General features: G+C 32.1%; 2 protein-coding genes across 2 annotated transcripts; one reads left to right on the forward strand and one right to left on the reverse strand.

The window, feature by feature from the left end:
• Window positions 1-2,591: 2,591 nt before the first annotated feature.
• On the forward strand, window positions 2,592-3,593 carry LOC111390160 (glutathione S-transferase U8-like). Its single transcript, XM_023015165.1, has 2 exons — window positions 2,592-2,946; window positions 3,050-3,593. Exons 1-2 carry the CDS (start codon window positions 2,632-2,634, stop codon window positions 3,407-3,409), a joined length of 675 nt encoding a protein of 224 aa, XP_022870933.1. The 5' UTR covers window positions 2,592-2,631; the 3' UTR covers window positions 3,410-3,593.
• Window positions 3,594-4,306: 713 nt separating this feature from the next.
• Window positions 4,307-5,774, reverse strand: LOC111390148 (zinc finger MYM-type protein 1-like). The gene is made up of 2 exons (XM_023015148.1): window positions 4,892-5,774; window positions 4,307-4,818 (listed from the first exon to the last, which is right to left on the reverse strand). Exons 1-2 carry the CDS (start codon window positions 5,772-5,774, stop codon window positions 4,307-4,309), a joined length of 1,395 nt encoding a protein of 464 aa, XP_022870916.1.
• Window positions 5,775-18,421: the final 12,647 nt, after the last annotated feature.

Genomic DNA, 18,421 nt, shown 5'->3' on the forward strand with positions numbered 1-18,421 from the left:
GTTCTTCACAGGGGCATATCCAGACTTTTTGTGCTATGCGGTCGAAAATTAAAATATATATTTATAAAAACATAATATTAATGAAAATAAGTTAATACGTCTTTTGATATTTTAAAAATGTTGTATAATTATATCTTTAGTAATATTATTAAATGAATTTTGCTACTTATATAATTTTGTTTACCATTTTGTTGACAAATGCTGAGCAATAACAAGTAAAAGAAATTGAATATAGAAAGTAAACGAATTGAAATAAAATCTAAATTTAATTCGGGAAGGAATTGAAATTCAAATTTAAAGAAAATGTAATTCGAAAGTAATTAATCATATTACATTTAATCCGTAGTGATTCTAAAATTTTTGACATCCTATTTCATGTAAAAATTCCTAATAAAATGATGTAAATTATATTGAGAAATTTATCTTGCAAAAATAATAAAAGTAAAGAAATAATTGAATTGTTTTTTTTTTTTTTAAAAAGACAAGTTAGACGTCTCTTTTGAAACATACGTTTGACGCATATTTAATATTTTTGATATTCGTTTGGACTATTAAATATAAGTACGATATAGTTCTCGAAACGAGCTTCTACATGACATAGGCAATTTGTAGATTCTAATAGCATATGATTGCCAATGAATTTTGAATTTAGCATATTCTCGAAATACTAGTTTGGAACAGTTTACTTTGACGTGTCGTATCTTTTGCTATGGTTGAACATTTCGTAGGCCATTAATAAGGGAAAAATTAGGCCATGAACACTTCAAAATGGTTTTAAAAATATAATATTTCTACTTCATTCGACATTCATAATGAGTGTATCAAAATAGATCGTAAAGAGATCAAAATACCTATTTTTTTGACAAAAAATGGCAGAAAAATTTTGGTCATTTCACCCTCATGACCCATGTGGGTCCGCACCTGGTTCTTCTGGTCCATTGAAGTAACTCCAATTGCATCTGGTTGGTGAGGATTTGGTTTGTTCAGTGCCTCTGTGATGATACAGACGAGACAATTGTTGAGGCCTTGATGCCTGTTGATTTAGATTAGAAGCAATATCTATGTAATCTTGGAGGTCTGTGATTCGGCACTTGAGATTTTGTATTAATAGTTATGAAATATTAATTTTAATTGATTTCATCATAAGAATGCTCAATATGGTTCTGCTTGGTCTGATGTTAAGCATGAAACAAAGAAAGCCAGGAAAAGTCTTGTAGCTGTTACTCAAACACATATTGATTTGCTTTTTAAGTTCTGCAATGCCAAATGTCTTAACCATACCAGTTCTGAGTGTCTATGCCATTTGATCCTCCACCATATTTGCATGTTACACTCTCTGATACATAATTCATGATTTCAATAAACATTCGCTTAGTATTAAAACAATAACCCACAAATTGAGAATTTGAGTCGTACAATGTTAATATTTTAAGACACGTTCAGATCTTAATATCATGAAAACTAATAAAAACGTATAGCGCAAGTCACTCCAAGGATATCCAATTTATGAACGCTCAAGCCAAGGTCGGATTTAGGGGTGGGCCGGTCTTGGCTATAGCTCAGGCCAGACCAAGCCCATTTGATTTTTCTCCTTCTAAATAAATTTTTATATGGAAAAAAAAAATATGCAGATATTTTTTTACCTATCAACACAGCTCAAAATTAATTTAGTTCAATCTTGGCTCCATCCTTAACTCAAGCTACTTTTTATTCACGTATTTTGAGAGACCTACAAGTACTATTCATTCATGTAATTAAGTAGTTTACTATAGAAACAAATGTACGCACTACATTAATAGTCCAACAATCCTGATTTCCTGTCCATAATGGATAGGATTAAAACTTCTCACTGCTGACGTGGGTTGCCACGTTAGCGGTGAGATGTTTTAATCTTATCCACAGAAGGTTGGAAATCAATTCTATATAGTCTACTACACGTGTTGTGTGAAAGTAAGTCGAGCAATACTAGAGTCCTCATTAAAGCATGCTCTTGGCAATTGTTTTTCAACTGATAAATCAACTCTTCAGTTAACTTGAGTTGAGACAGATGATTGAGGGAAGGGGGTGTATGATGATTAAAGAGAATAGAAAGACAATGTTGATTAACCATTTTTGGAAAGACTTAAAAACTAATTTAAATTTTTTCTGCCAAATATATTTGGACTTTTTTTACAAATTACTTTTCTTTTTCTATAACATGTTTTTAAAGCTTGGGGCAAGTTTGGCTAAACTTAAAATATTTACTTATAAGTAAATGGGTCAGTTTTGAAATAGTTTTTTTATCAAGCCAAAAATAAGTAAGAGTAAGCTATTTATTAAAATTTACATTCCTTTTAAACTAAAAAGTTGCTTAAAAAGGTAATTTTACTTCTTTTTAAGCATAATTTTAAACAAAGATTGTTGAGATATAATAAGACTTTAGTCGAGTCAATTGTAGAAAAAACAAAGATTGCTGGATCATCCCTTGCGTCCGCTCTGAAGAGGTCTACTTGGAAATTATAAATATTTATTTAATATATTGATTTATTCATTGATTCTTTGCGGACAAGTTAGGCTTCTTCTATAATAAGGGCTCGAGCCTATAGAATAAATATACAACACAGTATAGAGGGAAAATCAAAGGAGAGTAAAATGGCAGAAGTAAAGCTTTTTGGTGCTTGGGGAAGCTCATTTAGCTTCAGAATCGAGGTTGCTTTGAAACTCAAGGGCGTTGAATATGAATTCATAGAGGAAGATATACATAACAATAAGTCCCCTTTGCTGTTTAAGTACAACCCAGTTCACAAGAAAATTCCCGTGTTAGTCCACAATGGCAAACCAATTTGTGAGTCTCTGGTAATTCTTGAATACATTGATGAAACGTGGGAAGAAGGCCCTTCTATTTTGCCTAAAGATCCTTACGAGAGAGCCCTGGTGCGCTTCTGGACTAAATTCTTGGATGAAAAGGTATATTTTTATGCTGTTATGTCCAGTACAATATACCATGGATGTCGTCACGTGTTTGAATCATTCAACAATTAACAGTATTTTTAATTTATGAACGTTTTAGTGTTTTCCTGCAATGAAGAAAGCTTGTTGGAGCATGGGAGAGGAGCAAGAGAAGGCCAAGGGGGAAGTTACTGATCTTCTGAAAATTCTCGAGGGCACACTTTCGGGCAAGAAATTCTTTGGGGGAGACACTATTGGAATGGTTGATATAGTTGCCAATTTCATATCATATTGGTTAATAATAGTGCAAGAATTGGCAGGAGTACAAGTGTTGACATACGAGAAATTTCCAAAGTTAGGCGGATGGATAGATGAGTACCTAAACTGTAACATTATAAAGGAAAATCTGCCTCCCAAGGATAAGTTGACTACACTTTTCCAAGCTCGTTTTACTGCTCGTCGTGGTGCTGCTCCCAAATGAAATCCAATTAGCTAATTACTTCACATTTTGATATTGAACTCGAAATTATATGAAATAAAGGGAATTACGACTACCCTTCTACCGAATAAATACTAAGAAACTATGCCTAACATATGAGTACTTATTTGTAGTTTTTAGTACCTTTCTATCAATGTTTAATCTTTACGTTTGTATAAAAAGTTCATATGCCTGTGTTCGGTACGATTAGAAAAGTTTATTAAAATTTAAATTAAAGTCAACAATTAATTTTAATCATATATTTCAAAAGACACGCATACTTTCAATTATATATTTCATCAATTTTTATTAAAATTTACTAAAAATCAGATATTTATCTAAAAGAAATTGTTTGAGCCCCATTTTTGGGGAGAAAATGAATTTTTGAATAGTGTATTGATGGAAAATATGTGGTTAAAAAATAAGTTAAAGTTTTGAATTTACGTATAATAATATTTTATTGAAAATGTATGTTGAAATGATGTCAAAACACTGTTTAAAAATGTATTTTTTTGAAAAGAATGGGGCTCAAACAAGGGCATACTTGATTCATGTCATTGATGTCATGTTAGATCACGTGTTACGTTAATTGTGTTGACCTCGTTTGCTTAATTGTAGGATAGAGATGTTATACAATAATTAGACGATAAAGTTCAGAAAAATGATTAATTTTCTTTTGTATATAATATTTGATGCCTTGTTGTTGCATAATTTGACAATGAAATATATAAAATTTCACAAATCCATTGTCAAAAGAACACGAGTTATCTCCTATCTGTTGACATTGCCCCTTCACACTGAAATGCGAAGCAACAATAATTGGCAGGGGCGGACGCGGACATTTTAGACTAGGGGGTCAGTAACGAACTTTAAAAAAAATGATAAAAAAGATATATCTTATTACAATTGCTCTCTACGTGTTCTCATACTTTGATAACGTTCAATAATTACATCATTTTCAATCTTATAAAAAACATCTTTCTCAATATATGCAATCAAACTATCATTCAACCATTGATCTCCAATTCGATTGCGCAGACGATTTTTGACGTAAGTCATCGCAAAAAATGCTCTCTCGACTGTAGCAGTAGCCACGGGAAGAACTAAGGTTAGTGTCACAAGTTTGTAGACTAATGGATACACTTCATGTTTATTCTTCACAACCAACTTCTGTGCAAGATCGCTAATGCCTTGTAATTTTTCAAAGTCTTTAGAAGTGCGCATCTCAATAATATATGTATCTAGTTGATCATCAAGTTCTAGGATATTTGCTGCGTCAAAATCTACCGGATAAGACTGACATAGTCGAATCAATTTGAACTTGTCAAAAGCAGCAAATGAATTATTTGGAGATAAACATGCAACACAAATAAGCAAGTCACTATTTGCTTCAGAAAAACGATCATTCAACTCTTGAAGTTGTATATCAATGACGGCATAAAAACATTTCCACACGAAAATGATGCAAATTTGTCACTGTCTCACGCCGTGAACGACCTACAGTTACGAACATATCATCCATATCGGGAACATTGATCTTGTGAGTTTCACAAAACGAACAAATCACTCCCAAAAAAGAATCCCATCCATCATCTCTCATGGTTTGGAGTTGTGTTTTACATATTTGCACCAATTTCATAGCATTGACAATATCTTGATCTTTTCTTTGTAATGCTTTTGACAATTCGTTTGAAATCCCTAAAATCTTTTTCATGAGATATAGATTAAATGCAAATTCAAATCTTAACATCAATTCCAATAAAATGCATGCATCACCTCTTGTTCCGGTACTTGTAGAATCAGTAGCAATCATCTCAATGACTTCGACTATAGTTGAAAACATGGTAATCAAGTTAATTAAACAACTATAGTGAGAGCCCCAACGTGTATCCCCAGGACGCTGAAAAGTAATTTCTTGATTGAGATCTCGTCCGCTTGATATTTCACCAATACTGAGTGATTCAAGAATTTTCAATCTTTGATTCTCTCGAATAAGATCACTCCGTTTAGCTGATCCTCCAACAATATTCACCAATCTATGTACTATAGTGAAGAAAGTTTCAATCTTCGGATGTTTCTGTGCCACGGCTACAAGAGCTAATTGAAGTTGATGAGCAAAGCAATGAATATAGTAAGCACTTGGATTTTCTTTCAAAATAAGTGCTTTGAGGCCATTATACTCACCTCGCATGTTACTAGCTCCATCATATCCCTGGCCTCTCAAATTAGATATGCTTAAACTATGCGTTGAGAATAACTGATCAATTGCAGCCTTAAGTGAGGCAGCTGTGGTATTCAAAACATGAATGACACCAATAAAATGTTCCAATATACACCCATTCTTCACATAACGAATGACAACTGACATTTGCTCTTTCATAGAAATATCTCGAGATTCATCAACTAAAATTGAGAAGAAACTATCACGAATATTTTCGATAATCACATGTAGACATTCAGAAGCAATAGCACTTACAATATCTTTTTACACTCTTGGTGATGTTAATTTCAAATTTTCAGGTGCATTTGTCAAAGCAACGGCCTTAATCTTAGGATTATGATCACACAACCAATGCAACAGTTCAAGAAAGTTTCCTTGATTGTTTGAATCTTCAGATTCATCATGTCCACAAAATGCCATCCCTTGTCGTAGAAGAAATCGAACACAATCAATTGAAGCATTTAATCGGATTCGATAATTTGTTTGAGCTTGATGCGATTGTTTAACGAGACAAGATCGAATACTTTGTTCTTGATTGTTGAACAATTCATATTTGACCCGAGCTTGATTGTGTGCACTACTTGAAGCCCCAACATGTTTTCTTATATATTCTTTCTTTTTCCAATTTGAAAATCCGCCTTTAACAAATGAACCATCATTCAAACCAAAAAGATAACAATAAAAGCAAAAAACTGCATCATTTGCTATACTGTATTCCAACCAAGTGGGATGCTCATTATACCACGAAACACAAAATCGTCGGTCTATTTTACCTATTCTTGTGGGTGGAAATATATGATTACGAGGCTGACAAGGACCTCTTTGCATATATGCTCTTCGAATCACATCTCGAATATTAACATCATAATTCTGTATTGGAACTCTCAATCCAGCATCAGAGGGAAGCTGTGCAACATCAACATCTCAACATCAACATCCCCAACATCGTTTTCATCCCTTTTCTTTCGAACATTCCTTTCACCGATATTTTGTTCATCACAGGAAATCGTAGATGTACGTTTAAAGTATTTTTCCATAACTGAAACAAACCAACCAAAAATGAAAAATCAACAAGATTAGAAATGCCTAAATCAGTTTATGCTATTTCCTACCTACCAAAAGTCAGACAAAATTTCAATCTTCCCAAATCAATATTATCAATAATCAATTTACATATAAATAAGTAACAAATCCCTAAATCAGAAAACTGGAAAAGGGTCAATTTCCTAAATCAAAGCCCTAAATCAGAAATCCCTAAATTACATTTATTGGGCAGGAACATGAATCATAATTGATTAATTGAACTGTAAATAAATCCAAATTTAGAAATAGGAACTAACCACACCTGACACATAGAGGCAGGCAGGCAGCAGTTACGGTTATTGTCACTTATGGAGAAGAATTCAAAGAAAAAATTTGAGTAAGTGATAAGTTTGTAAGTGTAAAGCTTCTAACCTTCAAGTCAGTAGTGATGGGTCGCCGACAATGGCGTGACTGGCGTCGGCAGTTGCTATTGCCGCAGTCACATGGAGGCCGGAAGCGTTCCAGGTGGAGGCAGTCAGGTCAGGCAGAAACAGAGGCGGGGATGGAGCGGTGGCCGGTGGCTATGGGTGAGCTCTTACTGCTCTGTGTTGTGCTAATGTGCTTCAATGGTGGGAGACAGGGAGTGGGAGACAGCGAGAGACGGGAGTTGAGAGAGAGAGATACGGTTGAAGCAGGGAAGGATTTGTTTGAGTTTTGACTATTTTGATTTTTGACCTACTAATTTATTTATTAAAAAAAACCTTAAGACTAGGGGGTCAATTGACCCTACATGCCCCTTCCCCCCTCCCCCCCTCCCCGTCCGCCAGTGATAATTGGTATAATTCTACCTAAAAGTGATTCTAAATAGACTTCATTGATTTTGTAACCACAATTCCTTATTTCTCTTAAAAATTTAGCCTAGTGTACCTGTTAATGTCCACTATAAATAAAGTGCCATCAAAGCCAAGGTCTTATGTCGTCCAGAGATCCAATATTTTTTCGATGTATTCGAGTCGTGAAGAATTTCAATATGATACTATGTGTAAAATGTGTTTGCATGCTTTTCATTGAATTTCAACTTGTAAAACTCACTTGAAAATTCCAAAACGAGGTTGAATTACTTGATTTTTTAATTGCTTGCTTTACACACCGTCTTGTACCCACTTTTTGGTCAAAAATTCGTTCTCCAAGAAAGGAGTTTGATGTTCACAATTTCAAGAACCCCATTTGAGATGTTATATTTCCAAAAATCAAGTCTTTCTACTCATGTATTTTCCTTCTCCTTTCCATACCCGAATTTTTTTATTATGTTTAGAAGTTGCATGGAATTTATTGGTGGTGGGGAGATTAATTTTCAAATTCAAAAACTCAACTCCTCATTCCACTTTTTTTCATGCAATTTGGGTCTGGTCAACTAATAGGGACAACCCGTTTTCTTCTGGCATCTCCCGCTCGTACATGATGGGCTTGACCTGATGTATCAATTATATATTTATCTCAACATCTCCAAGTTCATACAAGTAAATGGATCGTATGACCAACGAGTTAATTTAAGAGAATACAACACTATACACCTGTATATCTCACTATAGTCAATACATATTTTGTAATATCAGTTCTAGTATTTCTAACCCCTCAATCATACTCAACTTTATAATCTTTATTGTATTCACAATTGTATCGCAAACTCAAAATGTTAACACAATTATCCGGTCAATGAATACAAATTGAGGTGTTAGATAAATTAATCTTCTTTTCCTACTTGAATCCCTTAATTTCAAGTCAGCTATTTTCGTAGACATATTCCATCAAACCGAATCAACCATAGTTGTTGACAACATGCTAAAGTAGCAAACACCGAAATAAAAATATGAGAAACAGTCAAAAGTCATAAGGATGTATAATTGAGGCCCTATGTGTTTCAGAGACTCACACAATGAAGAAGTAAGGATCAATTCTTTCATTTCTCATTAGTCGTTAAAGCACACGTGGTATGAAATACATGCTACAATATTTTTTCACATTCTTAGGGCCTATGTATAATCTTACAAATAAAATATACTGTACAGAACATAATTTAAATATTCTTTGATATCTAACATGTTTTCCTTATATTTATTCCTTTAAGCAATCTCAATCGAAAATTCGATCTGGCTATAGAACAAGTCTTATGGATAGCAAAAATCCATACCGACTACTTGTTGTAATCTCATTTTGATATCTCATCAAGACGACTTAATCATGTACACAATATGATCACCGTGTCTCATTTCAGCACACTTTAAAGTATCTGAGAAGATTGCAAGTGTGAGTGAACCAATCTTAACCTGTTTGACATACTTTATATGTAGATATTAAATAGTAATCTAAAATATCACAGCAAAATATTACTCTTAACATATGAACTCAAAACATTGTTTATTAATGGACTTATATGAAAAAAAGTTTGCATAGTACATAACTCAAATTTTACGCAATCCCAGAGACTTAACATGAGTCATAAAAATATTTCTAGGGATATGTTTTGTAAATGGATCAGCTACCATTTGGTGCATAGAAATATACTGCAAACTCACTCTCTTCTTTCCTATGATATATCTTACAAAATTATATTTTGTATCAATGTATTTAGTTCTACTATGATACTTGGGATCCTTCGTATATGCAATAGTTGCCTGACAATCATAATAAAACAATATAGGTCCCACATCATCAGTAAAGACTCTTAGATACCGTAAAAATCTCCTTAACCAAACAGCTTCATATACTGCTAAAGCACGTGCTACGAATTTTGCTTCCATTGTGGACAAGAAAATGCAAGTTTGTTTCTTGCTAATTTAAGAGGTGGCACCGTTACTAAGAATGCATATCCTAAAATTGATTTGCGCTCATCTAGGTCTCCATCCCAATAAGCACTTGCGTATCTTTATAAGCACAAATCATTCCACTGATAGCTTAATGAACAATTAGCAGTAAATTTCATGTATGTCAATATCCTCTTTACAACTTTCAAATGATCTCTTCCAAAATTAGATTGATACCTGTTGACCAAACCTACGGCATAACAAATGTCAGAATGAGTACACATCATAGCGTATATCAAGCTCCCAACCGTACTAGAAAATGGAACTCTGGACAGATCTTCTTTTTCTTCAATAGTTTTTGGACACATACAAAGACTTGGAGTTTCGCCTTTCGATACAGAAGTCTCAATGAGGTTGTAATTCTGTATTTTAAAATGTTCAACAATTTTATTTATATATGGCTCTTCTGGCAGAGCAAGAAGCCATTTCAAACAATCTCTATGAATTTTAATACCAAATATGTAATCTGCTTCACCCATATTTTTCATTTCAAAATTTGAGGACAACCATTTCTTAATAGTTTTAGTATACTACTTATTAGATAAAATTACAAATTTCTCATTGGGCCTTTTCAAATAAATACAATGACTTCGTCTATCATGACAAAATTGTATGAGATAACTGCTTTGTCAAATCTTAAGTATCACTGTCTAAAAGATTGCTTTAGGCCATAGAATGATTTATTCAATTTATGAACTCTATTCTCTTGGCCTGTTTTAATGAAACCTACTAGCTGATGCATGTAAATTTCTTCATCCAATTCTCCATTGAGAAATGCAGTATTCACGTCAATTTGATATAATTCTAAATCTAAACATACTACAAGAGCTAAGAGTAGGTGCATTGAAATAAATCTCACTACTATTGAAAAGGTCTCTTCAACCTCTATACCCTTATGTTGAGTATAACCCTTTACCAACATGCGAGTCTTATGCCTCTCTATAGTCCTATCAGCTCTTCGCTTTATTTTGAGAATCCATTTGTTTCCAATGGCTTTTCGAGTAGATGGAAGATCAACAAAGTCCCAGACTTGATTCGATTTGATAGACTCTGTCTCTTCTTCCATTACATTCTTCAAATTTTCCTTTTGCAAGGCATGATAAAACTTCTTGTACTGATTTTGATTCATCATCATCTTCTCGAGATACTAGGATAACTTGCCCTTCGATCTTGAAATGACGTTTAGGCATTTTTTTTTCTAGTACTTTTATGAAGTAAAAGCTCCAATGTGACCTTGTCACTTGGAGTTGGAGATAAATTGTTCCCACTTAATTCGACAAGCAAAAGTACTTCGTCTTGCACCTTAATTGATCCATCGAGTACAACTCTGTCATCTAATTCATACAAAGGTTCTTCCTTTTTCATTTCTTTCCTATTAGGAAAATCACTCTCAAGAAACTTCACATCACGTGACTATATCTCAATTATAGTCCTATCTTGATTTTTACTTGTGAACACATATCCTTTGGACCGATCTAAGTATCTCGAGAACCCAACTTTCCAAATTTATTGGACGAATAATGGATATAAGCAGCTGATCCCCAAGATTTAAGAGAACTCAAATCAAGGATCTACCCGTCCAAAGCTGATATGATGTGGTATGTATCGATTTAGAGAAAACTCTATTCGGAATATAGATAGCAATAAAAAAGCATCTCCCCAATAGGAAATAGGTAAATAGCCTGCACCATCATGGATCTCACTATTTTTAGCAACGTTCTAATCCTCCTCTCAACAATACCATTTTATTAAGGTATATTAGGAATAGTTAACTATCTAATTATTCTCTTATCATTACATAGTCCTTTGAACTCTTTAGATAGTGATGGCAACAGGGCGGGGCGGGGCGGGGCAATTTTCTTGCCCCGTTTAATTTTTTTTTAATTGCGAATTTAATAAAATACGGATAACATTCAAGTTGAACTTTTAATAAAGAATGCCCTTACTTTATGTAAATTTAAGTTTTTGTGTTGGGATAAAATTACTTATAGTGTAAAATGATTTTTAGAGAATGTGTGAATAAAAAGTATGAAAAAATGATAGGTCTACATGTAAATTATGTTATTAAAAACAATTGTGATAGAAAATAAGTTTAAATAAAAAGAGATTTTGAAATATGTTGCATAGATGAACTCTATAATTAAAAAAAAAATCACGGGGCGGGGCATCCTCACCCCACTCCGCCCCGCCCCGCCCCGCGCCGCGCCCCGCGACGGGGCGGGTTTTTTTGCCCCATTCGGGGCGGGGCGGGGTAAATTGTCATCACTATCTTTAGATAGATATTCACATCATCGATCAGTTTTTAAGGCTTTCTATCTATTTGATTTTCTATCATATTTAAATATCATCTAAAGCATTTTAATGCCTAATTTATGAGAAATCAAATAGACATAATTATACCACGTGAAATAATCTATAAAGGCAATGAAATAAGAAGCTTTATGTCTTGCCCTCACATTCATCGGGTCATATAGATCTCAATGGACTAGCTGCAATGGAAGTTCGGCTCTTAAGGCTTTATCGAATGATTTTCGTGTTGTTTTTTCAATTAGACAATATTCCCAAGTAGGTAACAAAACCTTAGAGATTGAACTTAGTAAGCTTTCTTTGGCCAACCTATTCATTTTCTCTTACCCAATATGTCTTAATCTAGCATGTTATACGGATGTATCAATATTCAAATCTTTAAAAATAATAATAATAATAAATTCATAGAAAAACAACGATCAACAAAATTATTCTAAGTGTTTGGATCACAATCCAACACTACAAAACCACCTTTTACATGTCCAGATCCATAAAATACATTACCATTATTTATACGGACAGAGTTATCGTAAGAGTTGAAACTGAAACTTAATCTTAAAAGAACAAAAATGAAAATTAAATTCTTTGGTGTCCTGGTGCAAATAAGACATCATGAAAGAGAATAATACAGCCACCACGCATATGTAACTTGCATGTATTGATCCCTTTCACCTTCACTCTACCATTGCGCCAACATATTTTCATTTTGTACTAATTAGAAATAGACCAAACTCAACAAATGCTTCTCGATCCCTAATTACATGGTCTGTCGCTCTTGAGTCTATAATCCACATAGGATAAGATTCAGTTAGCATAACAATGCTTGAAACTTAAACAACACTAAAATAAATATTTATAAGAGCTACCTTCTCTAGCTCAGGGTATTCCTAAGTAAAGTGACTTAACACCTGAGAGTTGAAGCATTGTACTTTCTTCTTTCCAAACCATATACCCTTACTGTTGCTCTTGGGTTTGTTCTTTTAAGGTCCCTGTCCAGTTTCTTTTCCTTTCTATTTCCCATCTTTAAAACTGTTCTTCGTACGCTTAAAGCTTAAAGTTTTTCCAGAACTCGATTCAGCCACAAAAACTTGTCCCAAAGATTTAGCAGCACCAAGACGCTCATCTTCTAATTTCACATGGCGAGCAACATCAACAAATATTTTGATGCTATCATTGTGAGTTGGATTGACTTTCAAATGTTTCCAATTATCAGGAAGGGATCAAAACGTAAACATGCTACTAATCAGAGAATATGTGATCAGCCTACTTTAGCTCCCTAATCATAGAAGACATGGTCCTCACACGATGCGTGATATTGCGATTGGGAGGTTCTTGTAAGTATTAAACTTAATAGTTAGCTGTCTGAGTCTATTCACACTAGTGCCATCATATTTCTCTCTCAAATATGTCCAGATGTCATGAGCAGTCGGAAACTGCTCACACTCATGAATGAAAAAATCTACCACGAAACTTATCAAAAATGCACGAGCAGTGGAATCTTTCTTTTTCCTACCCTAGTAAGTTTCACAATCCCTTATTTGTTGAGCAGTTTAACATACTACTGGGTCTTCAATCATGTGGTTAATGCCCTCGAGGCAATCTTATTCCTCCAGCACATATCAAATTTTATGGCGCCAACTATTATAGTTATCATCATTCAATTTGTCACCTTTATTAAGGTCGGCTACGATATTCTTAAATACCATGATCCGTCAAAATTTCAGAGACAATCATATAAATGTCCATTTATATACACATATCATTTTGCACTCTTTATGATAATTTCACACTAGATACGGAGTCGAAAGTTCACTAAGTTCTCAATTATCGTCCATTATCCTAATATTATATTATCATAAAATTAATTTCATAGTGCAAAATCATATATTCTAGATCAGAATTACTTAAACTCCTTCAACCTTAGAAATTCAACAATTAATCATGTACAAAATAAGTAAGATATTTTGACTATATCTGATATATAAGTAACATATATATAAATCTCAAAATGTCAAATATGTACATGAGATCATATTAAGCTTCTTTAAACAACTATTAAACATGAAAAAAATAAAATTTCACATAGATATTGTTCCACAATTTGAACTAACCATATATATCTAAATTAATTATAGAATTCACATTTTCCTAATTCCATTTTCTCATCAAGATCCAGATAAAAAAAATTGTAGTATACAGGTGGCAAATTATCCAAAACTTTAATAGCAACATCATGCTAATGTTTATGAAGTGTCCTTATTAGATAATACATACTTTACATGTCACATATAGGCTGTCTGAAATGTATCACTTCTCAGCACATTGCTTCGAGATATTTTATGTGTTGTACTAGGTTATGTCGTGGATATTTCATAGTTTTTATAAGTACATAATCTTTCAACACACTCCATAGCCTGTGCTCTACTATCTTCTCCTCTAAAAATGTTAAAAGTGCGTGTTGATCCAACTATATCTAATCAAGTACAAGAATTGGAAACTAGTCACACCTAACAAGATCCACACCACTCATGAGCGTAAAGAAAATGTGGTATATCAAACACTTTTCCAGTACTTTTCATTTAAATGAATAAGAGCACTTAAAAAACAACTCCCATTAGGAAAATATCACTTAATAAATATTTTTAATTTTTTATAAAAATTTTCAGAATTTAATAAAGTCCAAAAAATATTTTTTAAATGTTTTTTATAAATTTATTACAATAATAAATAAATAATTATTTTTTGATTGTCTGAAAACTATTTTAATTGCATAAAAAGGGAATATTTGAGGGACAAATTTGTAATCTTCTAAATGGAATTTGAAATAATCAACTTCAAAAAAAAAAAAAAAAAGTAATTTTGAGATAAACATGCAATCTTTCAAATTGCATTTGGAATATTTGAGAGACCACTATGGAAATTTTTAAAAATTGAATTTGGAATTATTACCTCCATGGCAACTCTTTTATTTTTTATTTAGTATTTTTTTTGTGGGGGTGGGGGGTAATTGCTCATCGTCTTCCTTCTTGGGCAAAAGATTCAACTTCAATTTAAAGTCAAAATTTAAATTCTTTATACAGTTGGAAAGATATCGAGAAGATCTATCCAACCATATAAAATGGGCCTCGTAAAACTTAACATGCAAGGAGTTATCATACAATGAAGTTTCGAATCTATCAATTAGTGTTCAATTTTTCTCTCAAAATACAAATCCAAACGAAGTGAAATTTTCCAAATATGTTCTACATAGTATCATGAACATATGGTATAAATTTCATGAATTTATATGGAATATATCAAAAGTTGCCATTGATGATCTTCAAGTTTTGAGAGAAATCCAGAATTCATGAATTTCATCATAATAAAACACTTTCAGCATGTAATTGGGCAAGAAAATAACCTTTTAGGGCTCTATACCAATGTAAAATGTGCTTACATACTTTTAACCAAATTTCAAATTGTAAAACTTACTTGAAATTCCAAAACGAGGTTGACTTACTTGCCTTTCAATTGCCTACTTTTTACACCGTCCTTGGTCAAAAACTCAATCACCAAGAAAGCAGTTTGATGTTCAGAATCCAAGAATCCAATTTGAGATTTTATATTTCCAAATTTCAAGTCTTTCAACTCATATATTTTCCTTCTCCCTTTTTTTATGTTTGTTTTTTATAATCATGAAGTAATGGAAGTTGCATGGGAGTTATTGGTGGAGGAGGTTAATTTTCAAAGTCAAAATCTCAACTTCCCTCTTCACTTGGTTTCATGCAATTCGAGCTGTTTTCCTTCAACACAATTCTAGTAAAAATATTTTTATTAAAATGATAGTTTTAAAATGGATTGTAACCTCTATATTCTTTAACTTTTATGAAAATATTTTTTCCTTTTTTTGTTAATTTTTAAAATAATAGCATTTGCGAATGTTTGTTATATATTCTTTAAAATTTATTTATCCTCAATTAATTATGAATAAAATAATTTTGCACTTGAACACACAACTTTTTAACACTTTTTTAATCACACATTCTTTAAAAAAAATAAAAAAATAAAAAAAAATTGACGGATAAATGGGGTGGGGACGTGACAGGATTGTTGCCTTGAGACAAGTACCGAGTACGAGAAACATGGTCCCCAACCCGCTACCCGTCTCATTTAAAGTTAATTTCAAATTTAAGTTTTTTATCATTTTAAAGAGAACACAAGTTGTTCTTAAAAAATTGGAAAAAAAAAAGAAGGTAATATTATTTACTAACTAAAGAAAGTTCATTGAAAATACCCACTTTGATCGAGTATGAGAGGGGGGATGAGATAACAAAAACACCCGACGAAGCGGGGATAAGAATGATCGATCCACCTCATTGCCATTCCTGCTTCAGTTTCAGATAAAAAAAATAACTAAAATTCTAGGTAGTTACTTCTTTTTTTAGTTATTTTTTTTTTTTTTTGTAATAATTGTAAGACGGTTTTTGCAATAAACATCTAGAGGCGAACATTTTCATCTCCGTATTCAGCAGAAGTTTAATTTTTTTTAAATTTAATATCTTCTAGTTAATCCTAAAGATAAAAATAAGTTTATTGAAATAAATTTTAATATCTTCTAGTGAATTATGAAGATAAAAATAAAGTTAATTGAAATTCTAGAGAGAAGAAATACACTGATATGAAATAGTATAGATATAAATTAAAAAAATGGAAATTAAATTGCTCTGCTTATCACCAACTTATGAGTTTCCAATATATTTAAAATACTTGAACTTCATTATAATTGTAGAGTAGTTTAGTCTTTTATATAAAGTCCCCGCCTAACTCATTTTTCATCAAACTGATTTTTAATTATATATTTTTTTCAACAAAATAATTTTGCACTTAGATTCATAAAGTTTTCCTACTTTTAAATCACACATTCTCTAAAATAATTAACTTTACAAAATCTATTTTAAAAAAATAGGAGCAAAATTTCAAATGAAAACCTTCTTTATGCCAAACAGAAATGTAAATCACTTTTCCGCCTCTGAAATTCAAATAATTGTGAAAAAGAAGTAATTTTAAAGATCAATTTCAATCAATGGCATAGTCTAAACCCATGTTTGGTTTAATTTAAAAATAAAATAAAATTTAAGTCAAATTCAATAAGTAATTTTTATCACACGATTTATCAACTACAAATAAAATTCACTGAAAATCAAATTTTTTATTAAACCAAACAGGACTACATAATACATATTATGGTCAAATCATTGCCAATTCTGTAATTTTCGAGGCTTGAGGCGAACATCACAAATTAGGCCACAAAATCTTAGTATGCATGGAGTCAATAGTTAACTTGTTAATTCAAAACTTAACAATAAAACTATAAATAAAATGTATTATACAAATTATTTATATTATAATCAAATAATAAAACCGACAATATTTCAAATGACCAGTTAAATACCATTTGTCTTGCAATTTTAGAAGCAAAAACATTATTAAAATTTGAATGATCTACCTATTCAATAATTTCTTTTTTAGTTGATAACATAATCAATCAATCCAATCTTTCTTGTGATATAATTGATTAGAAATAATATATGGTTAACAAAATTTTGTAAGTAATATAAGTTTTTGAAATGTTCTCAAATATTGTAGCACTTTAGTTATTCTTGCTGTTCACTTAGTACATAGCACCTCATGATATGTAACTCAGAACATAAATCATCTCCATTAATATCCGAACGTCCGTTATGTTCCTAATATTTCTCAATTAATTTTTGCCAAATCTAGTAAAACATATCTTATTTTAAACAAATAAATCAAATATTACCTATGTGATGAACATTTTGATTGGAATAAAGAAATCACTGCAACATGAGTTTGAAAAATCCTACGCCTCTTGTCCCCTTTCACTGTATTCAAAATGGACCTAATCCAGAAATGAAATTCTTACAATGAAAACACATTATTGGACCTTATTTATAAATAGAATGGAATGGACCTAATTTATCAAAGTTTTAACTAAAGAAAAAAAAAAGGCAATAAACCTAATTTACCAAAAAAGGAATGAAATAGGCTAAACTCTGAGATCCCTTTAATGTTGGGTCGGAGGCGTGGGCTTCACTCTCCTCTATGCAAATCAGACCATGGGTCAAATCATGTTCTGCACACTTCTACGTGTATAGAACCTATCAAAGACTTTCTTCCACTTTCTTTTGATATTCTTGCCAATGTTATGTGAGTCATGCTATTTGTACAAAATTGGTTGACAAAGTCGGTGTACAAAACAACATCTACACCAATCATTTCAAAAATATATTTTTTTTAAATCATTTGAAATCAAAAGTCAAGAATTTGCCAACACTTGGCTTTGTCAACTTATTTTGTACAACTAGATTAATTAATGTTATGTATATTATAAGCAAGTATAAACCAACACTTCACACCTACTTCAATCAATATCGATTCCTTGATAAAATTACCAAAAAAATAACTGTCATAATAATAATAATAATAATAATAATAATCAAATTGTCAACTATGCGTACTAATTTATTGAATGTTCTTTCTTGGCGGACAAGTCACATGTTCCCATTGCATTATAAGATCTCAGCGTGCAGAATGAAAATA

Source organism: Olea europaea, unplaced genomic scaffold (genome assembly GCF_002742605.1).
Source record: "Olea europaea var. sylvestris unplaced genomic scaffold, O_europaea_v1 scaffold652, whole genome shotgun sequence".
Classification (NCBI taxonomy): Eukaryota; Viridiplantae; Streptophyta; class Magnoliopsida; order Lamiales; family Oleaceae; genus Olea; species Olea europaea.